Consider the following 24,217-nt stretch of genomic DNA (forward strand, 5'->3'; position numbering starts at 1 on the left):
CTCAGACATTCACAAAAATTACAAGTTCAATATTTAATGTCCTTGGCAATCCAAATCCAAAGGTCATAATTCTTTGTAAAAGCAGACATTTTACATGATCAATGTAGCAGCGATCAGTGGGTTTCTGTTGGATTATATTAAAATATTCATATTAAATTAATCTTATTACAATTATAAAATCATCTCTGTAGCCGCAAAGTAAGAATTGATTGGTTGAGATGCAGTTACCCTGATGGAAAGATAATATTTCTGTCATTATTATATTAAACACATGACATTATTACATCAGTATTAAAGTCTGCTAAATTAAATGTAATGTGGGTGTCCCTCCCTGTGAAAGCTATAGACATTGATGGATTCTATTAAAATGTAACATGTTTCAAGTTAAACTGTAGTTCGTTTGTATCCTGTGTAGTGAATGATTACTGTGAGTATTAATGGAGTTTAGGTCATTAAACTGTGTGTATGCTCATTTAGAAAGGTTGTTGACCTAATCAGATAACAGGAAACTGCCCAGGATCAGAGAACAGGGTCAGGCCCAGAACAGAAGATGGACGGGGATTCTCTTGGTATTAAACACTTGAAACTTCTCTTGAGCTTTTGGTCTCAATTCCTTATTGCAAAGAGGTTGCAATAGCATTTTTCTTCTTAACAACATGGTACAGTAAATTAGCCATTACAATTACAGCTACTTCATCATGGTCCGTAGCAGATAGAGGCACTTCAGGAACATTGGGACTTCATATTTTAATCAATGGAGTAATTTTCAAGCTGCAATACGAAACTTTTAGGAAGAGCGACCAAATTCACATAGAAATGTGAGTTATAGATCTGTCATTGTCATTGAAATCTAAGAAGTCTAAGAAGTGGTAGATCTGTTCTGTGTGCTATTTCTATGCTTCCCGTTATTAAGTTTCATTGTTGTGTCTTTTACTTCCGGTTTTGTACACCAGCTTCAAAAAGCTGAAAATACAATATTTTGGTTATTGAAAAGATATTTCACAGCGGTTTAGATGGTACAATGATTCTCTACACAAAACCAGCAATGATTGCTTGTTTTGTCACAAACTGAAATTAGGCATACAATTTTAATTTCAGCAACCAGGAAATGGCGGAGCGATTTCTGCATATTGCACCTTTAAATGTAAAACTATGGAGACTGAGGTGTGGAAATGTGGGTTCTGTGCTTTGTAAAATAGCACCTCCATACCTAAACAAACACAAACACACACCTCCATCTCACCGGAGATTGACCAAACACAGTGTCTCATAAAACCCATCCCCAGTCATCCCCATGCTACACAGGTGTAGCCTATTTATAGGCAGTCGCCCAAAATTCACCCCCTTACCCACCTTCAGCTCCCCCACCCCCTCAAACACCCTCGCCCCCTCCTGGTCCTTCACCTTGGCCAGGGTGAGATGGTAGCGTGGGTTGAAGGAGTCCCTGTGCAGCCAGCCCTGCTCTCTGAAGGCCTCCTGTAGGCCAGTGTTCAGCTGCTGGAGGTGGGGCTGAGGTTGGGGGCTCAGATAGAGAACCTTCCCACCAAAGTGCTTCAGTTTCAGGGGGAAGGAGACGGCCACAGGGGGGTTGCGGTCCAGGTAGGCGAAGCGTTGGAGCATCTCCCCAGCGGCAGTGACCTCGGCTGGGCCGGGGAGGACCAGGAGACAGAGGGTGACATGGAGGGAGGAGGGGGGCAACCAATGAGGGGCGGATGAGGGGAGGATGGAGGTGAGCTCCTCCTGAAGGTGCTGGAAGGAGGAGAGGATGGAGGGAGTGTTGGCCCGGAAGGTGATGAAGTGGGTGGGCTTACGTTTGGAAGGCCGGCCTCCACCCCTCTCTGTTCTCTGCTCCACAGGCACAGACGGACACTGGGCTAGGTCTGGGCCTTTCTCTCCATCCCAGTAATCTTTCCATTCTTCCTCCTCACCTTCCTCCCCCCTGCTCTCGCTTTCTCTCTGGGATAGAGACATCTGGTCTGCTATGACGACTAAAACGGAATCCTTCCCAACTTCCTCTTCCAAGGGTTCTGATTCTCTTCCTGCTTCCTGTTGGTTCAGTGGAGTACTTCCTGTGCCTGGTCTGGTCGACTCAGGCATCTGAACACTTGTCTTGCTCTGATTTCTTTCCTCCAAGTGTCTGTTTTCAACATCCTGTTTTATCAGGGACTCTTCACTCTCTTCTCCCTCCTCTGTAGTGATGACTCCATCTTGTTCTTCTCTTGATTCACGGTGGTCGTTTTTTGGGTCTTTTTGTTCAACATCTTGTGTCCCTGCCCCTGCCAATAAACAAGCAGATTTTGAAGGTTAAACAAACATTATGACAAAAACATGTTATAGACTAACAAAGTGAAGTAGAACAGTATGTTAATCCAGGTTCTAGAGCTGTGGAAATCCTTACCTTCCTGCCTACCTCCCTCCCTCTCTCTCTCCCTACATTCCTCGCCCTCTCTCCCTACCTTCCTCACCCTCCCTCCCTCCCTCCCTCTCTCCCTACCTCCCTCTCTCTCCCTACCTTCTTCACCCTCCCTCCCTCCCTCTCCCTACCCTCCTCCCTCACCTTCTCCTCCCTCCCTCCCGCTCTCTCCCTACCTCCCTCCCTCGCCCTCTCTCCCTACCTTTCTCCCCTCCCTCCCTCTCTCTCCCTACCTTCCTCCCTCCCTCGCCCTCTCCCACCCTCCCTCGCCCCCCTACCTTCCTTCCTCCCTCCCTCCCTACCTTCCTCACCCTCCCTCCCTCTCCCTACCCTCCTCCCTCGCCTTCTCTTCCTCCCTCCCTCCCTAGCCCTCTCTCCCTCCCTCCCTCGCCCTCTCTCCCTAGTCCTCTCTCCCTACCTCCCTCGCCCTCTCTCCCTACCTCCCTCGCCCTCTCTCCCTCCCTTTCTCCCCTCCCTCCCTCTCTCTCTCCCTCTCTACCTTCCTCCCTCCCTCGCCCTCTCTCCCTACCTTCATCCCTCGCCCTCTCTCCCAACCTTCCACCCTCTCTCGCCCTCGCTTCCTCCTCGCCCTCTCTTACCCTGCCCTTGCTCCTCCTCCTGCCCAAAGGGGGGCGCCAGACACTGTCCAGTGGATCCAAACACCCTGTCAGTCCTGTTGTTGCGGTCCCAGACTCTACGCCCTCTATGGGTGAAGTACTGAATCCTGTGTCTGGGCAGGGCTAGCTCAGAGGAGTAGTCACAATCGCAGGGGTCGGTGTCCCAGTTGAACTCAGAGAATGGCCGCTCCAGCACCCCAAGGAAGCGGTCCACGTACCCCACCACAAAGTCCGCCGGCTCCACCGACGGGTCCCACAGGATCCGAGAGATGACGTCATCGGCTGTACGCATGCGGGGCTTCTTGGTTGATCCTGAGGGGAGAAACACTTTGTTAGTTAGTTATACTTAGTTTGCAGCAAACAGGTATTTTAGTGGGTTCTCATATGTTCAGTTAGATTTAACGGAGGGAAATTGTACCTTTTCCCTCTGTGTCTTTTGGCCGGTTTGTTTTATTCCCTTTAGCTTTCTTCTTGAGTTTTCCCTCTTTTTCTCCCTCCTTCCTGTTTTCCTGGTCTATAACAGCCTCTGGGTCATCTAATGTTGGAGTGCTGAGAAAGAGGGAAGGAGAAAGAGGGATTGTATTCATCACTCTCTGGTCAATGTAAGCGCTAACCTGTTAGGTCTTCCTCATACTGATTGGATAGTGACCTTCAGATGGATGTATTTTAAAAAGTTAATCTAGATTTCTAAACAGATACATTCATTTAACTCTGCTATTCTACCTCTTCACTTCCTTATCCTATGGAATTAACTACCTATCTATTATATTTCTACTGTGCTACATGACTTGATTACCACTTCGTTCAGAGGCTCTGTTTGCTGTGAGGGCAGACAGAGCCAATACCACAGATGCTGCTTCTCACAAGAGGAAAAACAATTTCTTCTTCTGAAGATTCCACTGTCGCCAGGCAGAGGGATTAGTGATGAGAGGGAGGACTCTGAGATTCTGAAGGCCATCTGTTTAGGGCTGGCAGCTATATGCTTTGAAGATTTCTGTCTTTCAGTCTTATTTAGTTGTTCAAGTGGTTAGAAGTCTGAAATATACTGAACATTGAGTAAATATTAGCCCCTAACCCCTGGGCATTTTCAGTTGTTCTAGGGCTGCACAAACATTATGCATCAGACTATTTCATTAATGTTTGTTAAATATTGCATGAATGTAAAGGCATGTTTAGACATCACAGTGACAATGGCATCATGGCACCATCAAGTTGAAATGTTGCCCTGTCCTAGTTTCTGTTATATAAACATAATTTTCTTACAGGTCGGTGGTGATCGTGTTAGCTACAGAACTGTGAGATCGACGACACCTGTTTCCAAAACGACACTTTCCCAACAGGAAGAACTGACAGACACCTGCTCCCTCCTCCTGGCCTGGTATGTCAAAGAGAGGAGAGAGGAGAGAGGGGGGGGCAGTTATTTAGCAGCCCGTCTCACCCAAAGTCAGTTACAAAACAACATATAATATCTGTATGGTCTTATATAATATATGTATGGTAGTTTGTCCTTCGCAGTGTTCTCTGTATTATCAGTGTCCTTGGATTTACCTAGTTTTACATTGAGAACACATTTTAAATTCCCATGTATTGGTCCACCAAGACCAGTGTGTATATACTGTAAAGAAGGGGGGGGGTCGCTGAGCCCAGTAGACAAGATTAGTTCATGGGCTCATGGAGAGATTGGAGCAGTCAGGGAGAATGACATCACTCAACAGGGTCATGATGACCCCAGACACGCAACCTGCCAGACCAGCGAACCTGACCAAGTCTTTACTGAACTGAAGGAGCTGAGGAACCTGGTGGTGGAACAGAGAGTGGAGCTGAGGAACATGGTGGTGGAACAGAGAGTGGAGCTGAGGAACATGGTGGTGGAACAGAGAGTGGAGCTGAGGAACATGGTGGTGGAACAGAGAGTGGAGCTGAGGAACATGGTGGTGGAACAGAGAGTGGAGCTGAGGAACATGGTGGTGGAACAGAGAGTGGAGCTGAGGAACATGGGGGCCAGAGTGACAGCTAGTGAGAGCCAGGTGGACGAGCTGCAGAAAGAGGTGGTGAACCAGAGAGTGGAGCTGAGTATCACTAAGACTGAACTGCACTTCTACAAGAACAAGGTGGAGCCAATGCAGGTAAAAAAATGGATTAGCTAATATTTAAATCGAACAGACAATGAACAAAATAGCATATTGTTCTGTATGTTATTGCAGTCCCTGAAAGAAATATTAAAGAGCTGAAAAGATAATATAGAATTTGTATTTATTTATCATTGTAACAGTTTAAGGATCTACAGCTCTCAAAATATGTTCTCTGTTTTTGTTCTTTCTAATTCCAGGCCAAGCAGCAGAACTGTCAGCCATGCAGGCCAGGGACAGCCAGTGAGAATGAGAACTCAGGTACAGTATTGAAAGAGCTTAATGACGACAGATGAATCATTTGTTTACAGTAGGTAGGATTATTCATTTCCCCCAGTAGATCATTGAGAGTTCATATTTGCTCTGAAATGTCTCTCTAGCCCAGGAGGCCAGACTGAGTGTCAGTGAGAGAGGTGGAGGAGCTGAAGAAGGAGAATGCAGGTTAGAAAACATACAAATGTTGTCACTGCGCCACATTGACATTTTCTTCACAGGTGTAGGATTACTGTGTATACTATATCATATAATGTGAAATAACATACATGAAACTGTATTCACAGACAGGCCAAAAGTGGCATTCTACGCTGCTTTGACTGACTCTGGGAGGATAGGACCCTTCAATGCTGACATCCCACTGGTCTACAGTAAAGTCTTCCCCAACAAATCGGAAAGGCCTACAACTCACTTACAGGTAATTGCTACAACTACCTACATGTATGGACATGAGAGTACATTCTGGGCCAGCTAACGTTACTGAGTTCTGATGGAAATTGTTGATCTCGTCCTGTTTCGGTTTCTGCTCTGATGCAGATATAAGTGATAAAAGTCGACTAAATCAGATTCACTGCCAGTGATGCCCCTAGCCCAGGAGACATTGGTGTTTACATGTAGAAGAATGACAAGAGAATCATGTTAAATTATGCTCACAGTCCTGGTGGAAATGGTAGATTTGTGGTAAATGCAGTGACTCTAGAGCTGCAGATGGATGTGGTCTATATGAGTCTCCCCTCAGGCAGGGGGCTGTATGATGATTCAGATAACCTCAATGCCAACAGTGGCTTCCTGCTCTTCCCTATGTGAGGGAAATTATTTCAAATCATAGGCCCAATAAAACTATGTAACTACCAATGAAAACTCTTAATACAATTATATTTCTGAAAACTGATGGGGGTGATATCTAATCTAAATCACATACCACCACACCTTGAATGATGTCATAGTTGAGGATTTAATGAGCCTGTTGTTGTGCAACTTCTGATTAGGACAAGCAGGACTCATTATGTCAGGGGTGTCAGACTCATTCCATGGAGGACCTAGTGTCTGCTGGTTTTTGGTTTTTCCTTTCAATTAATACCTAGACAACAGGGTGTTGTGACCTGAATTCATCAACAAGGGAGGACTGAATACCTGCAGACACTCGTTCCTCCGTGGAACGAGTTTGACACGTGCATTATTGTCTTTCCATTCATAAATCTCCCAACGCATTAGCTGTCACTGATTTCCCAACATGCATGTTACACAGTATATGACACACATCTACAGTATTACTGTTGCGTAAGGCACATATTTTGTCCTTACAGGAGGGGTTTCCCATAACAAGTATGATAGTGCATAAAACATTGCACATGTAATTCCATCCGTTCTTGGCACTGACAACATTTGGACTGGACTGACTTGGCTTGCAACCTAATGACACTAGAGGGGGTACACAGACAGTTTGGTTGGTTTCTCCCTTTCCCAAAAATAGGAGTAGGGAGAACTCAGCCCTAGACACTGACCTAGGTTAGTTCTGTGTTTTCCTTAGAAGTTAGCAAGAGTGAGCTGATACTCGATCTGTGCTTCAGAACAACTTCTACCAGGAGCTTTCAGAGAGAGTGGGGGAGTAAAAAGTGGGAAAAACACTGCTTACTCACAAATATCAAATCAAATCAAATGTTATTAGTCCTGTGCTTGGTAAACAACAGGTGTAGACTAACAGTGAAATGTTTACTTACAGGCCCTTCCCAACAATGCAGAGAGAAAGAAAATAGAGAGATAATAGAAATGTAATAACAGGTAATAATACAAGCAGATCTCAGAGAGATCATACTGTCTGATGAATACACCGTTAGATTCTGGGCTAAACTTGGAACATTATTATACTCAGAAGTATAGTATCTGAGGAGTGATAGAGACTGGTTTTTACATCAGAAGTTAATGGTTATCTGTAGGAGTCAGATGGCTTTGGAATGTGTTGGGTGGACAGGAGGAAGTCACAGGATTGCTATAGGGGATACGGGTGGAGATCTTTGGATTAGGCATCAAGGGGGTTGAGGTCAGGTCAGATCCCCTTAAGGGAGAAACAATGGTTTATTACCCCATCACTTCGTCTTCCTGTCGAACCATAAAAGATGTACCGATTAGAGAGAAGGAAGAGTGCCTAAATTGGAGTATATATACTTGTGGTGGTGGAATCATGTTTTGTCTAATGCAGCTGTATTGATCCTCTGGGAAGAAATAAACTTGGTTAAGCTTTCATGGTGTCCGTTGAGTTATTTACTCTGAGAATTAGAACCTAACAACACAAATCAAATCAAATTTTATTGGTCACATACACATGGTTAGCAGATGTTATTGCGAGTGTAGCTAAGATACAATCAGTGTGGAATTTCTGTGGAACATATCGTTACTCAGGCAATCCCAGACTTCCTTTAGAGAAGATGAGGATGGGGTGAACACCAGTGGAGGCTGGTGGGAGGAGCTACGGAGGAGCTATGGGAGGATGGTCACATTGGAAAGGCTGGAACGATATCAAGCACATCGCACATATGAAAACCACGTTTGACTCCGTTCCATGTATTCCATTCAAGCCATTACAATGAGCCCGTCCTCATATAGTTCCTCCCACCAGCCTCAACTGGTGAACACCCAACTTCCTAGGTACCTTGATATTAAAAACGGTCCTTCATAATTTGATCATACCTAGATAAACTTCAGTGTTGTGTAATTATCAAAATATGAACATTCTCTTTCACTGTAATTTCTGCTCTGCCTCTAAAGAAGCGTATATGCCCTAGTTAGGCCTACATCTCATATCTGTACACGTACCAGCAGTGCACACAGAATCCAACTGAATGACAAAACATTACCTGCCGTCACCTGAGGTCCATCTTGGCTGGGACTGGCTGGGACCTCTGTCTCTGGCCCCTCTGTAGCTCTATGCTCCTGTGCTCTCCTGTCCTCCAGGTTCTCAGCTGAGTCCAAAGGCACACCTGTCTCCTCTGACGCCATAGTCAATCAACCTGTGGGTGTAAAAGATTATTATACAAAAGTGTTAACTTTGTTTCTCACTGTTAACATAGCAATACAAGCACAACCAGTTAATAAATCAATCAATTAAGCAATAATTGATTTTGTAAATATAGTAGCTATATATTTAGAAGTAAGTTGTGCTAAAGTAGCTATAGTAGCTACCTAAGCTAAGGAGAACTGAGAGAGGTAGCCTGCCCTAATGAGGACGTAGCTACAACACACCCAAGAGTCAAGATAACAAGTTATACAATGCCACCAAAATGTTAAACATTAATAAAACGATAATGTAGTACTGTATAATATATGCATTATGATACATTATTGTTGTTAGTTACCTGAATGTACACCCTCTGACTTATAAACAGATATATCATAGATTCCGTCTGAAGCTACCGTAAATGTGCACTTTGACCTTTGTTATGTTTGTACCGAGGGGGCTTGTGGGAAATGTAGGTCTATGTACCTCAGTGATGAGAACAGGCTTTCTTCTCTTAGTTTAAATAATCATTCAAATCCTCAAAACAATTGATACTGTAATATTTTCTATACTAGGCCGTTTATAAATTGACAATAGTTTGTTATAATTTCTTACCGAAGAGAGTATACCAAAACTGTGCGTCATCTGTGCGGTCCTCCTGGATCCCAAGCGCGTGACTCCCCTGGTCACATGACGACTACCACTAACCTAGAGAGCGAGCGTACCAGAGCAGTGAAAAAGTATAAACAAAGGCTAATACAGCAACAAGACTACTTGTGTGAATGAACTAGAAATTTGAACTTGCGTATGCATTGGCGACTTATTTCCCATGTTTTTAAGAAAAATTATCATGCTCTATTTTCGAGACATTTGTTCGTGCTGTGTTAGGGGTTAGCTTGTCAGTAATGTCCTTTTGTGATGTTTTGATGCAATCTGATCGCCTGTAATTTGTTGCAGTGATTGTTCACGCTGCTTTAATCAAGGTAAGTGTACTTGACTTATAGGTTTCCATTTAGAAAGGTTGTAGGAAACTTTCCCCAGCAATTCAACTTGATTACACAGAAAGGTAATACATCATCAATGTTTACACTGAATCCAAAGACAAAAGCATTGACAATAACACACCTCTGATCACCAGTCATCTCTCCCAGGCCAGGTGTTGGCCGTTCTCTCCCAGGCCAGGTGTTGGCCGTTCTCTCCCGGGCTAGGTGCTTGCCGTTCTGCCGCAATAGGCCAGGCAAAACAAATTGTCGACCTCCTATACCCCCGCCAAACTAGAATGGTCCCAGTAAACCAAATTACGTTAAAAAGCCGTCTAAAATATTTATTTTCCAGACGTTGAAGTTAGGTTTATTTTAAGTTAGGAATGAAAAGTGAAAAGACGTCTTCGGTGGAGTACATTAGAGTAAAGTAGGGTACAATACAGTATACTGTACTGTACTGAACTATACTTTCCTGTACAGTGCTCTGCTGTATTGTACTGTACTCTACTTTTCTTTACTGACCTGTCCGAACTTGTGAAACATAGATGTCTTTCAATGGTACAGATTTGGTCTGGTAAAATGTTTGGGTCCAGACCGGATCTAATCTGAACCAATGTCCGTGGAGGTTGAAATCAAGCCTGGGCCGGACCAAATATAGATGTCTATGTTTGGTTCAGATTTGTTTTGGTCCATGGATGTTGAAATCAAGGCTGGTCCTTACCACACCAAAAACAACAAACAAAAAAAGATGCTGGTCCGGACAGCACCCAAAGAAGACGTTCAAAAGACATTGGCCCGTGCTTACTGAGGTGTAGCCTACAGTTTAGGCCCCCATTACATTTTAAGAATGCCCATCCATGTGGTAGGCCTACCTTTTGTAAAACAGGCAATTGTATTGGCTTTATTAATCCTGATTCCTGTGACTAATAATGTTGGCTCCTTAAGCTCTGAATATCAACTACCCAACTTTATCAGAAGTTGTCCTGAGCCTATATGCAATGAGAATCAATGTGTTTACATAGTGGGAAATGCAGAAGTATTTTATTTTTTGCTATGATCATCTCATCAAATATGTATGGGTACAAACACGAAGCCACTGATTATCATGACAATTTAGTCCACTGGGTGAAACTCCTAGACAGTAAGTAGGCTTGTGTGGTATCCAGGTTGTCACAACTTCGTATGGTCCCGTGTGGCTCAGTTGGTCGAGCATGGCACTTGCAACGCCAGGGTTGTGGGTTCGATTCCCACGGAGGACCAGTATGAAAATATATGCACTCACTATTGCAAGTTGCTCTAGATTTATTTTATTATTTAACTAGGCAAGTCAGTTAACTTCTTATGGCTTGGGGGTAGTATTTCGACGTCTGGATGAGAAGCGTGCCCAAAGTAAACTGCCTGTTACTCAGGCCCAGAAGCTAGGATATGCATATAATTGGTAGATTTGGATAGAAAACACTCTAAAGATTCCAGAACTGTTAAAATAATGTCTATGAGTATAACAGAACTGATACGGCAGGTGAAAACCTGAGGGAAATCCATCCAGGAAGTGGGATTTTTTTTATGTGGTTATTTTCAATTGAATGCCTAAAGAGTATCTAATGGGTTAGGACCCAGATTGCAGTTCCTATGGCTTCCACTAGATGTCAACAGTCTTTAGACATTGTTTCAGGCTTGTTTTCTGAAAAATGAAGAAGAATGAGACCTTTCTGTCTGTGGACTGAGGAAGAATGCAGAGCTGGTTTGTGCGCCTGACCGAGTGCGCGCCCTTCGTTGTTTTTCCTTTCTATTGAAGACGCTATTGTCCGGTTGAAATATTATCGATTATTTAGACAATTGACAACCTGAGGATTAATTACAAACATCGTTTGACATGTTTCGACGAACTTTACCAGTACTATTAGGATGTATTCGTCTGCATGTTTTGACCGCCTTTGAGCCAGTGGATTACAGAACAAAACGCGCCAACAAAACAGAGTTTTTGGGATATAAAGACGGACTTTATCGAACAAAACGAACATGTATTGTGTAGCTGGGACTCTTGTGACTGCAACCATATGAAGATCTTCAAAGGTAAGTGATTAATTTTATCGCTATTTCTGACTTTTGTAATTCCTTTACTTGGTTGTAAAATGTTTGTATGCTTTTGTAAGGGGGGGCGCTGTCCTCAGATAATCGCATGGTATTCTTTCGCCATAAAGCCTTTTTGAAATCTGACAAAGCAGCTGGATTAAGTTCATCTTTAAGCCGATATATAACACTTGTATTTTTTATGAATGTTTATTATGACTATTTCTGTATTTTCAATTTGGCGCTCTGCAATTTTACCGGATGTTGTCGAGGTGGGTCACTAGCGGAATGCCTGCGCCAGAAAGATTAAGAACAAATTCTTATTTACAATGACGGCCTACCCCGGCCAAACCCGGATGACGCTGGGCCAATTGTGCACCGCCCTATGGGACTCCCAATCACAGCCGGTTGTAATACAGCCTGGAATCGAACCAAGGTCCGTAGTGACGCCTCTAGCACTGAGATGCAGTGCCTTAGACCGCTGCGCCACTCGGGAGCGTCTGCAAAATAACAAAAATGTTAGTTTTTTTAAATACCAACTTTGTGCCATTCCAGGAAATTTGGTAATAGCGGCATTGAACACAGGGGGTGCTTTTTTCAAACCGCACTGATACACTGAAATACGAAGGTTAGCAATGCTACCAAGTGCATGTAAAATCCCATAGAGAATGCTAACTTAATGCTAATGACGCATTGCGAACATTTCGTACAGTTTCTGACCTAAACTATACAAGTAACTCAAAAATGCTCTTCACATTTTGCTGCACTAACAACAACAAAAAATATTAGCCAGCAAGGCTCTTGAGCCAGGAGGGGATTCTCTGCTGTTACCAAGAAAATTATGATTTTGGAAGAAGCTAACCACTTAGCTAGATAGATAACTAGCTACTAAATTAGCAAACCAAATGCATAACTGCAGAGCATTTAGCACATTTTAGGCAGTTAACTTAATAGTTATAAGATATCTAGCTGGCAAGCATTTAGTTGTGAATTCCATACTGTAATTGGATCACCTGGCGCATGCTGCACAACAGTGAGTGACTCACAAGGCTCCGGTCTCTCGTCGTTGTGTGCTTGTAAACAAACACCAAGTGGCACGTGACTGGAAACTACAGTAAGCTTCATAATAATGTGGTAGGTGAAATGAAGAACGCAATGTTCTTTATCTCCTAATGTATTGCACAAGTTGACTGCAGGTATTCACTTAAAGTTGCTACAAATATTTAAATGTATTAAAAAACTTAAAATAAATAGTTTCAATGGTACTGACGCTATTGAAAAACCATCCAGTGGCCTTTTCCAACTACCCTAGTATACAGTGTACCGCCCAAGCCTACTAGACAGCAGTTGAGTAGCCTGATTGTTCATTCCATGTTGTCCATTTTACTTGGACCTGTCCTGTTTTTAACTTTGGGATAGGTGTCCCTTCCACGGGATGGTTGAGCTAACGTAGGCTAATGAGATTAGCATGAAGTTGTAAGTAACAAGACAATTTCCCAGGACATAGACATATCTGATATTGTCAGAAAGCTTAAATTCTTGTTAATCTAACTGCACTGTCCAATTTACAGTAGCTATTACAGTGAAAGTATACCATGCTATTGTTTGAGGAGAGTGCACAATTTTGAACATGGAAAGTTATTAATAAACAAATTAGGCACATTTGGGCAGTCTTGATACAAAATGTTGAACAGAAATGCAGTGGTTCATTGGATCAGTCTAACACGTTGCAGATACACTGATGCCAAAATCTAAATTGCACCTGGGCTGGAATAATACATTATGGCCTTTCTCTTGCATTTCAAAGATGATGGTACAAAACAAATACAAAATAACGCTTTTTTCCCCCCTTTGTATTATCTTTTACCAGATCTATTGTGTTATATTCTATTACATTCCTTTCACATTTCCTTACACTTCAAAGTGTTTCCTTTTAAATGGTACCAAGAATATGCATATCCTTGCTTCAGGGCCTGAGCTACAGGCAGTTAGATTTGGGTATGTCATTTTAGGCGAAAGTTTAAAAAAGGTGCTAATCATTAAGAGGTTTAAAGATATGTTTGTTAACGTGCCATATTCAAAGCACTTTTTGTTGTTGTTGATTGGGTGCCGTTTAGGTTACACTATTTGATTCGGAGAAACGTGTATGATGTGAAAACTGTCTGTCTCATGACATTGTCATAAATTTGATCTCTACTCCAGCCTGTATTCTACAGAAAAGGCCATATACTCTTTCTACCTTAGGCTATAGGCTACATGATTTATGTTAGATGATTTTTTGACAGAATGTTGGTGAAGCGCCGCAGCGGTGCGTCTCTCCAACAGCACCCTAGAGAGACATACTTGGCATGGACAAGAAAAATATTTTTGACAAAGTGAGCACTGCTTATCACATGGCAGCATCGGCATTCACCTAAATAGCCCATGTGCCACTGGGTGAGATAAATTGTTTTATGTGTTGTTGGTACTTCTTGGTCAATTTAGCTTGGAAAATGCTGCCCTCGTCAATCTGCCACTGTAGGCGGCCGCCTTATCCTGCCTAATGGGTGGGCCGGCCCTGTTCTTTCCCCCTTCAGATGAATGCTCTGGTAGCTCTCTGTCATTTCTGTGAGCTCCATGGCCCCCGAACCCTGTTCTGCACCGAGGCTCTGCACCCCCCGTCCCCCACACCCTCCCAGGCTGGCGCCCCCATACCCGGGGACAGGGAGTCGGACAGAGATGGAGAGGGACTCACCATGAGGGCAAACAGCTCAGCTACACAGAGAGGAGACATGTGTGAGGTGAGGGAGATGTGTGTGAGATGAGTGAAGGGCTGAACGGACAGAATAGAAATGACATTGACTAATATGTTTTGTCTAATAACTATTCTTTCTGGCCATATCGTTTTCTTTCCCTCTCTTCCCCACTCACCTCACTCACTCACTCACTCACTCACTCACTCACTCACTCACTCACTCACTCACTCACTCTCTCTCATTCACTCCCTGTCTCTCTCCATCTCTTTGTCAGGGCTGCCGGTCTCTCCCAGCGTCTCACCCTGGCTTCGTCAGCGTAGACAGTGAGACAGGCATCCGGTTCCTCAGCCACCAACAACCCAGACAACCCCAGCTCTTCAGTGTGGTCCGCCAGGCCTGCGTACGCAGCCTCAGCTGTGAGGTAACCACCTGTGTGTTCGTGTGTGTATGTGTGAGCGTGCGTGTTGCCATTTTTCTTGCATTAAGACTCATGACTGTTTGTCAATACACAAGCCTTTAGTTAAGGGTGGCAGGTAACCTAGCGGTTAGAGCATTAGGACAGTAACAAAAAGGTTGCTGGTTCCAATACCCAAGCCGACAAGGTAAAGAATCTGTCAATGTGCCCTTGAGCAAGGCATTTAACCCTCATTTTGTCCAGGGTTGCTGTACTATGGTTGACCCTATAAAACAAGACATTTCACTGCAGCTATCCGGTGTATGTGACAATATATATCAGGGGACTCCAACCTTTGAGTGTGAGAGCTACTTTTTTTTTTTTTAATCGCAAGCTACTAAGTTTTTTTTCAAGCTTTCAAATAGGCACATTCTTCTTCTCTCCCCTGCAACTCTTCCCTGGGTCCTTAGTGCACTACTTTCTATTGTACACTATGTTTTCTGTCAATATACCTGGTAAAATAATGGTTAAACAACTCTAAGGGGGGCCCTATAAAATATTTTATATACAGTTGAAGTCGGAAGTTTACATACACTTAGGTTGAAGTCATTCAAATTTGTTTTTCAACCACTCCACAAATTTCTTGTTAACAAACTATAGTTTTGGCAAGTCGGTTAGGACATCTACTATGTGCATGACACAAGTAATTTTTCCAACAATTGTTTACAGACAGATTATTTCACTTATAATTCACTGTATCACAATTCCAGTGGGTCAGAAGTTTACATACACTAAGTTGACTGTGCCTTTAAACAGCTTGGAAAATTCCAGAAAATGGTGTCATGGCTTTAGAAGCTTCTGATAGGCTAATTGACATGATTTGAGTCAATTGGAGGTGTGCCTGTGGATGTATTTCAAGGCCTACCTCCAAACTCAGTGCCTCTTTGCTTGACATCATGGGAAAATCAAAGGAAATCAGCCAAGACCTCAGAAAACAAATTGTAGACCTCCACAAGTCTGGTTCATCCTTGGGAGCAATTTCCAAACGCCTGACGGTACCACGTTCATCTGTACAAACAATAATACGCATGAATAAACACCATGGGCCCATGCAGCCGTCATACCGCTCAGGAAGGAGATGCGTTCTGTCTCCTAGAGATTAACATACTTTGGTGCGAAAAGTGCAAATCAATCCCGGAACAACAGCAAAGGACCTTGTGAGGATGCTGGCGGAAACTGGTACAAAAGTATCTATATCCACAGTAAAACGAGTCCTATATCGACATAACCTGAAAGGCCGCTCAGCAAGGAAGAAGCCACTGCTCCAAAACCGCCATAAAGCCAGACTACGGTTTACAACTGCACATGAGGACAAAGATCCTACTTTTTGGAGAAATGTTCTCTGGTCTGATGAAACAGAAATAGAACTGTTTGGCCATTATGACCATCGTTATGTTTTGAGGAATAAGGAGGAGGCTTGCAAGCCGAAGAACACCATCCCAACTGTGAAGCACAGGGGTGGCAGCATCATGTTGTGGGGGTGCTTTGCTGCAGGAGGGACTGGTGTACTTCACATAATAGATGGCATCATGAGGATGGAAAATTATGTGGATATATTGAAGCAACATCTCAAGACCTCAGTCTGGAAGTTAAAGCTTGGTCGCAGTTTGGTCTTCCAAATGGACACTGACCCCAAGCATACTTCCAAAGTTGTGGCAAAATGGTTTAAGGACAACAAAGTCAAGGTATTGGAGTGGCCATCACAAAGCCCTGACCTCAATCCTATAGAAAATTTGTTGGCAGAACTGAAAAAGCGTGTGTGAGCAAGGAAGCCTACAAACCTGACTCAGTTACACCAGCTCTGTCAGGAGGAATGGGCCAAAATTCACCCAATTTATTGTGGGAAGCTTGTGGAAGGCTACCCAAAACGTTTGACCCAAGTTAATCTATTTAAAGGCAATGCTACCAAATACTAATTGAGTATATGTAAACTTCTGACCCACTGGGAATGTGATGAAAGAAATAAAAGCTGAAATAAATCATTCTCTACTATTATTCTGACATTTAACATTCTTAAAATAAAGTGGTGATCCTAACTGACCAAAAACAGGGACTTTTTACTAGGATTAAATGTCAGGAATTGTGAAAAACTGAGTTTAAATGTATTTGGCTAAGGTGTATGTAAACTTCTGACTTCAACTGTATATTCCCAAATTCTGTTCTCAATTTGAATTTTCACTCTGAAAATTACAATTGTTCATAGAGAAACAATGAAATTGGATGTGCTGAGTCCATGTCAATGCCTAAATCACAGCAGAAGACAATTTTTGGGGGGGTCTGGAAGAAAACAAAAAACTAATTATTTTGGAGTGTAGTTGCACTTTGCACCTCTGGCCCTTTTAATCGTGCATCTAGGGAGTGTGGAATGTGCCGGTCTAGCGATGGTTCTGCGCTGCTGCTGCTCATTTCATGGCAAAGTTTGCAAATAACCAAATAATAGATACAAATGATATACTTACTCATGATATACTTCTGCCAGGTAAGCCTACTTTGCAGATAACATTTAATTAAGAAGGTTTTGGGGGAGGTGTTTCTATCAACCCACGAGATGGTTATCACATCAACTGGCTACACACGGAGTGATGAACAAATGTGTGCACCACACAGACAGACCGGTACAATATTGATGGAAAACGAATTGGCAGCTATTGGGTGTGGCTTTTTAAGCCAACAGGGCATAACATTTACTTTTTAAGCCAACAGGGCATAACATTTACTTTTTGGGCCACCAGCCACTGTGGCAGGTAGATTAAAAAATCTACCAGCCACTCAGAATTTTTACCAGACAAAATATTTTTCCCCTGCTAAAATTACACCAACAAAACACTCAAAAACAGATGACATGCTTTTTAATGTTTGTAAAACAATAAATGTATTACTAGTAAGAACTAATTATATTGTTTAATTTCATTCTTTTAACCAAAATCTCACAGATGAGACACAAATGTTCACCTGCACCTTTAGGGTAATGTGACTTTAGGCCCTTGTGGCTTACCAGGGGTGGCATAATGTCAATGTTGCGTTGATTAGATAGTAGCTGGGAGCTTGCGGTGTCTAAGTCTACTTCTGAGATTTGTTTGCGGTGGAACACGTGAAAATTGCGTGTACTTTCAGAATTGTTTGGCGAGCTACTCATTGGTGGGCTGCGAGCTACTGCGTGATCTACCTGTTGGAGAGCCCTGATAGATAGATAGATAGATAGATATCACAGGAGGTTGGTGGCACCTTAATTGGGGAGAACGGGCTTGTGATAATGACGGGAGCGGAGTCAGTGGAATGGTATCAGATACATCAAACATGATTTCCAGGTGTTTGATGCCATTCCATTTGCTCTGTTCCTAATGTATGTTCTCCCCTCAGTACCCTCCCTCTCATCTGCCTCTCTCCCTCCCTGCCTCTCTAGGTGTGTCCAGGTCGTGAGGGTCCTATCTTCTTTGGGGATGAGCAGCATGGTTTTGTGTTCTCTCACACATTCTTCATCAAGGACAGCCTGGCCCGGGGCTTCCAGCGGTGGTACAGTATCGTCATGGTAGCCATGGACAGGATCTACCTCATCAACTCCTGGCCCTTCCTGCTGCGCCACCTCAGACTCACTATACAGAGTCTCCAGAGCACAGCACTGAAGGTAAGGACACACACACACACAAACTAACACACCATGTTAAATGTATGGGACATATATATATATATATACACACTTACTATTCATAATGTGAACATAAAACATAAGACAAATAAACATGAACACTAACTCTTACTATCAGACAGAATAGGGGGGCCATGTTTGACTTCTCTCCCTCTTATTTCTCCCCCCTCCCCCTATCCTCTACAGGTGTTTGACAGTGAGCAGTGTGTGTGTCCTCAGAGGGCGGTGAGGATGAACAGTGTGTTCTCTCCTGCTGTCTTCCCCCACCAGAGGAGTGGTAACGCGGCCCGCTCCCTGCCCTCCCTCACACAGCACACCAACCTCTGGGCCAGCCTGCACTCCTCCTTCAGCTGGTGAGACAGCTAACTGTCGCTAATGATCACTAAGGTTAATCTAAACAATAGCAGACATACAGTCAACATCAGGGGTGGTCGTGCAGTGTTCTGTCTATCCCAGTTGTTTGATACACTCTCTTGTGTTTTCTCCTCTCCTGCAGGTTACTGAAGGCCTGTGGTAGTCGTCTGACAGAGAAGCTGCTGGAGGGAGCTCCCACAGAGGACACACTGGTGCTCATAGAGAGACAGACAGGTACGCACTGGTGCTCATAGAGAGACAGACAAGTGCACATAGAGAGATAGACAGGTGTGCACTAATGCTCATAGAGAGACAGACAGGTGCGCCCAGGTGCTCATAGAGAGACAAACAGGTGCGCACTAGTGCTCATAGAGAGACAGACAGGTGCGCACTAGTGCTCATAGAGAGACAGACAGGTGCACACTAGTGCTCATAGAGAGACAGACAAGTGCGCACAGGTGCTCATAGAGAGAGACAGACAGGTGCGCACGGGTGCTCATAGAGAGAGACAGACAGGTACGCACGGGTGCTCATAAAGAGACAGACGGGTACGCACGGGTGCTCATAGAGAGACAGACGGGTGCTCATAGAGAGACAGACAGGCGCGAATTACAAATACCAAATACCTTACAAAAACTTAAATTTCTCAAACATATGACTATTTTACACCATTTTAAAGACAAGACTCTCCTTTATCTAACCACATTGTCCGATTTCAAAAAGGCTTTACAGCGAAAGCAAAACATTAGATTATGTCAGGAGAGTACCCTCCCAAAAATAATCACACAGCCATTTTCAAAGCAAGCATATATGTCACAAAAACCAAAACCACAGCTAAATGCAGCACTAACCTTTGATGATCTTCATCAGATGACACTCCTAGGACATTATGTTATACAATACATGCATGTTTTGTTCAATCAAGTTCATATTTATATCAAAAAACAGCTTTTTACATTAGCATGTGATGTTCAGAACTAGCATACCCACCACAATCTTCCGGTGAATTTACTAAATTACTCACGATAAACGTTCACAAAAAACATAACAATTATTTTCAGAATTATAGATACAGAACTCCTTTATGCAATCGCGGTGTCAGATTTTAAAATAGCTTTTCGGTGAAAGCACATTTTGCAATATTCTGAGTACATAGCCCGGCCATCACGGCTAGCTAATTTGACACCCACCAAGTTTGGCCCTCACCAAACTCAGATTTACTATAAGAAAAATTTGATTACCTTTGCTGTTCTTTGTCAGAATGCACTCCCAGGACTTATACTTCAACAACAAATGTTGTTTTGGTTCCAAATAATCCATAGTTATATCCAAATAGCTCCGTTTTGTTCGTGCATTCAAGTCACTATCCGAAGGGTGACGCGCCGGCGCATTTCGTGACAAAAAAATTCAAAATATTCCATTACCGTACTTCGAAGCATGTCAAACGCTGTTTAAAATACATTTTTATGCTATTTTTCTCGTAAAATAGCGATAATATTCCAACCGGGCGACGTTGTGTTCATTCAAACACTGAAACAAAAAAATGGAGTCGTCTCGTGCACGCGCGCCTTAGTGTCATTGTTCTCAGAAGGACCACTCACAAAAACCCCTGCTGTTTTTCGCCCAGAGACTGGAGAGCTCTCATTCCACTTTCTGGCGCCTTCCTAGAGCCAATGGAAGCCTTAGAAAATGTCACGTTACAGCAGAGATGCTGTATTTTTGATAGAGATGCCCTAGAAGGAGAACAAATTGTCAGACAGGGCACTTCCTGTATAGAATCTTCTCAGGTTTTAGCCTGCCATATGAGTTCTGTTATACTCACAGACACCATTCAAACAGTTTTAGAAACTTTAGAGAGTTTATCCAAATCTACTAATTATATGCATATTCTAGTTTCTGGGCAGGAGTAGTAACCAGATTAAATCGGGTACGTTTTTTTATCCGGACGTGAAAATACTGCCCCCTATCCCAAACGGTTAACACTAGTCAGAGAGACATATTACCCCATATGGCTCAAGTTAAAAGAAGTGAATAAAAAGGGTGTGATCTGATATCAGGGTAAAGCGTTCCTGACTGCATTATCATGAGAAGTCATGTGTTTGCCCAGTGTGTCAGAGTGGAACAGGAGTCCGTATCTACAGTAAACGTGTGATTAACACGGTTAGACCATGAGGACAGAGAGCTACAATGTGATTCACTCAACCATATCACACACATTCCATTCTGATTACCATTTTTGGGACAAAAATGTTTCCAATGCTCCCCCCTGTTCAGCTCTGATATTGCAAGTCGCTATGACACTTGAATACTTCCAATCAGGAAAATAGTTGCAATTGTTACTTTGTTTACTATCCTGGCTAAATCAATTTAAATAAAATAACAGTATCTATACAGTATATATCTTGGAATAAGTCCCGATATTGGGTGTTTTGTATGTCTTTTTAACAATGTCCTGTTGTCTTCTCAGAGCAAGAGGAGGAAATGAGTTGCTGGGAAGGAGCAGAAGGGGGCGGGTCTAGACCCCAGTGCCACCAATCGGAAAGCGAGCTGTACAGAGACTTCTTGTTTAACGAGGGGAAAGCAGAGGGGTATCCTGGTCCAAAGTTCAGGTCCTTGAGACATTTAAGACAGGTAAACATTGGTGTGCCTTTCTCCCTACCACATCATGAACACTTTCATTTCTAGCACATCATACGTCATACTTAATTATGTTAATCACTTGGTTTAAAAAAAAAAAAAAACTTTGAGAACCAATTGGTTAAAGAGGGAAACCAATATCCTCTTATTTTGTGAATGCATTTCCTGGCTGTTTCCTTGCGATGATATCTGTTATCTGATTGGTACACAGGTGCTCGGGACCACTGATTTCCGCCAGCTAGCATGGCACGTGCTCATGGGAAATCAGGTCATATTGAGAGGGGCTGACCCAGGGCTCATCCATTCAGCATTCACCATGCTGAAGGTCAGCCAATCAAAAGTTTACTCATCGTATCCCCCTTTAAACAATATTCCTCCTAGCATTCATCGCTAATCACATGGTTTGGTATATATCCCATCAGGCCTTGCTCCCGGTGGGCTGTGTCCGCTCTGTGACGTACAGCGCCCAGTATGAGGAAGCATACCGATGTAACTTCCTGGGCCTCAGCCCTGACGTGCCCATCCCCACACACGTCAGCTCCTCAGGTACACAAACCCAGAATACATCACTGTGGTTACTGCTTTATTTGGAGGTCTGCTTATAATCACTATTACATATGATAGTAATATGCTAATAATAAAATACTGTATGATAATGATATTAGTTATAATTGCGAACAGAACAATTAACAAGTAAAAGGTTTTCATAAGGTTTCGAATCCTAAAATACCCATTAAATATGTCCATCTTGCTGTGTCCCTTCCCAGAGTTCTCAGTGTTGGTGGATGTGGTCAGTGTGGAGAGGGGCTCTCTGTACTCTGCTGCTTGTGGGGAAGACATCCTCTCACTCTATCAGTTCAACATCAGCAGTACCAACTCACAGCCTACAGATAAAGGTGAGGATATACCCCATCTGGACAATATACTATATACATCATCAACATGAAGGTATACATTATACATGTCTTCTTCAAGACGCCTCTAGTTGTAAACAATCATGGCAAAGGTCAAAGAGGTGCAATTAGTCGTGTGAAATTTCCCTCCATTAACTTTCCAGTTTCAATCTATTGACCTGCATCTCTCGTGCTCTCTCCCTGTCTCTCTTCACCCCTATCACTCCCCCTCCCTTGCTCTCTATCCCTCTCTCCCATCCTCTCTGACTTTCCCCCCACCCCTCTCTCAGGTCCCACGTTGTTGAATAAGATCGAGGTGGCGTTGTCCAATGAGAACCTGTCAGTGGATGTGGTCTCTCACTGTCTGCTGTGTCTGAAGGAGGAGTGGATGAAGTGAGTAACAACAACCCCTCTGATAAGCAGGGAATTTCCCTAAACTTTGAAGTTTCATTTCTTTGGCTTTTTCTAAACAGAGGTATGTAGGTATGCAACTGTAGATAGTGGGGCATTAAACAGTCAAACAAGTCCCCCTATGAAACCCCCCAAAGCCCCAGCCTGGTTACATTGGCTGTGCAGTACAGGATGATGTGGAATGCTTAATGTAGTCCAGAATCATTGGGAAATTCCAATAACTCCTCTCCCTCCCACTTCTCTCCATACCCATCCTCCCCTTAACCCCCCTCTCTCATCCCTTCAATTCCTTAGTAAAGTGAAGGTGCTGTTTAAGTTCTCCAAGGTAGATGGGCGTGGGAGGGAGGACACCCAGAAGGTGTTGGCCCTGCTGGGTGCCACGGGGCCTGGGGAAGAGGACAACGTCAGGCTGCTCAAGTTCTGGATGACGGGACTCAGCAAGACCTACAAGAGCCATCTGATGACCGCTGTCAGAGGAGGGGAGAGGCCCCTTAGCCAGTGAGAGAGCAGTGGAGGAGAAGATGAGAGGTAGTGGGAGAGACCATACAGCTGGAGTGAAATATACTGTATCTCAGTATAGGAGGCTGGTGGGAGGAGGTATAGGAGGGTGGGCTCATTGTAATGGCTGGAATGGATTTAATGGAACGGAGTCAAACGTGATTTCCATATGTTTGATGTTTGACACCGTTCCATTTATACCTTTCCAGCCATTACAATGAGCCGGTCCTATAGCTCCTCCCAGCACCCTCTGCGTGTATCTACTACTGTATTTCGAACGGACAGAGAGAAAGGGAAAGAAAACGAGTGTGAATGAGTGAGTAATGACAGACTGACTGAAGGATATGTTTGTGTCCAAGTGCTGACTTGATTAAAACCCATCCTTCATCATAAAGAACAATAAGCCACTCCATGGGTCGGTTTTAAATTAATACTTAATTCAGATACGAATTACTTATTACGTTTTACGTAATGTATCTGTTTTTTTTAGTAATCAAAAAGGGAATTATTATAGGAACCCTGTCCACAATTTTATGTCTAACTTATTATAAAATGTTCAATAGTTTGTTAACACATTGTACAGAGATATTCAAATAAAATAACTGCTTGAGCTGAAACTGAAATATTGGTGTGTCATTCATCCTTTTTCCCAACTGGCACCATCTTGTGGAGAATCATTAAATCAAAGAAAGAAGGGTGAAGAAAAAGAGTGGAGGGGAAAAAAACGGAGATCCTTTGCCAGTTCCCACTCACATGCTTTTTTACAATGAGTGGCTGTCAGCCAAGAGACCTCAAGTGGTGTAAAACAACAGTTGTAGGTCTTCGGGTGACACGCAACATAAAAACCCTTGCATAACGAGCTCTCAGTCCCTCAACATATCATTGTGTCGTATACTACCACATCAGCAGGGGGCTTCTTCACTAATGAGCTAGTAACTCATTATTAAAACTAAATAACTGCAAAGCTTTTTGTGTTTTCGCAGTTATTTGATCCCTTTCAGAAGGCTTTTGCTGAAGTCTGCAGACTTGTAAAATCCAGTAGCACAAGGCTTTGTTCAAGTTCATGCCCTGTTGTTTTTTTTACTGTGTATGTATATAATGATTGAGCA

The 24,217-nt window shown here is 43.2% G+C and overlaps 2 protein-coding genes across 3 annotated transcripts; one reads left to right on the forward strand and one right to left on the reverse strand.

Annotated features, from left to right (window-relative positions):
• Positions 1-14: 14 nt before the first annotated feature.
• On the reverse strand, positions 15-9,137 carry leng9 (leukocyte receptor cluster (LRC) member 9). Of its 2 annotated transcripts, none has more exons than XM_014201695.2 (6): positions 9,043-9,137; positions 8,288-8,440; positions 4,294-4,405; positions 3,449-3,579; positions 3,013-3,342; positions 15-2,276 (listed from the first exon to the last, which is right to left on the reverse strand). In XM_014201695.2, exons 2-6 carry the CDS (start codon positions 8,427-8,429, stop codon positions 1,240-1,242), a joined length of 1,752 nt encoding a protein of 583 aa, XP_014057170.1. In that variant the 5' UTR covers positions 8,430-8,440; positions 9,043-9,137; the 3' UTR covers positions 15-1,239. The 2 variants fall into 2 exon arrangements, with proteins under 2 accessions (XP_014057170.1, XP_014057169.1); XM_014201694.2 differs by lacking the exon at positions 9,043-9,137 and adding an exon at positions 8,786-8,881.
• flcn (folliculin) lies at positions 9,110-23,731 on the forward strand. The gene is made up of 12 exons (XM_014201696.2): positions 9,110-9,410; positions 14,057-14,260; positions 14,490-14,636; positions 18,073-18,294; positions 18,502-18,668; positions 18,812-18,903; positions 21,137-21,300; positions 21,518-21,631; positions 21,729-21,852; positions 22,074-22,202; positions 22,490-22,592; positions 22,905-23,731. The coding sequence occupies exons 2-12, from the start codon at positions 14,057-14,059 to the stop codon at positions 23,110-23,112; spliced, it is 1,674 nt and encodes a 557-aa protein (XP_014057171.2). The 5' UTR covers positions 9,110-9,410; the 3' UTR covers positions 23,113-23,731.
• Positions 23,732-24,217: the final 486 nt, after the last annotated feature.

This window comes from Salmo salar, chromosome ssa05 (assembly GCF_905237065.1).
Source record: "Salmo salar chromosome ssa05, Ssal_v3.1, whole genome shotgun sequence".
NCBI lineage: Eukaryota > Metazoa > Chordata > Actinopteri > Salmoniformes > Salmonidae > Salmo > Salmo salar.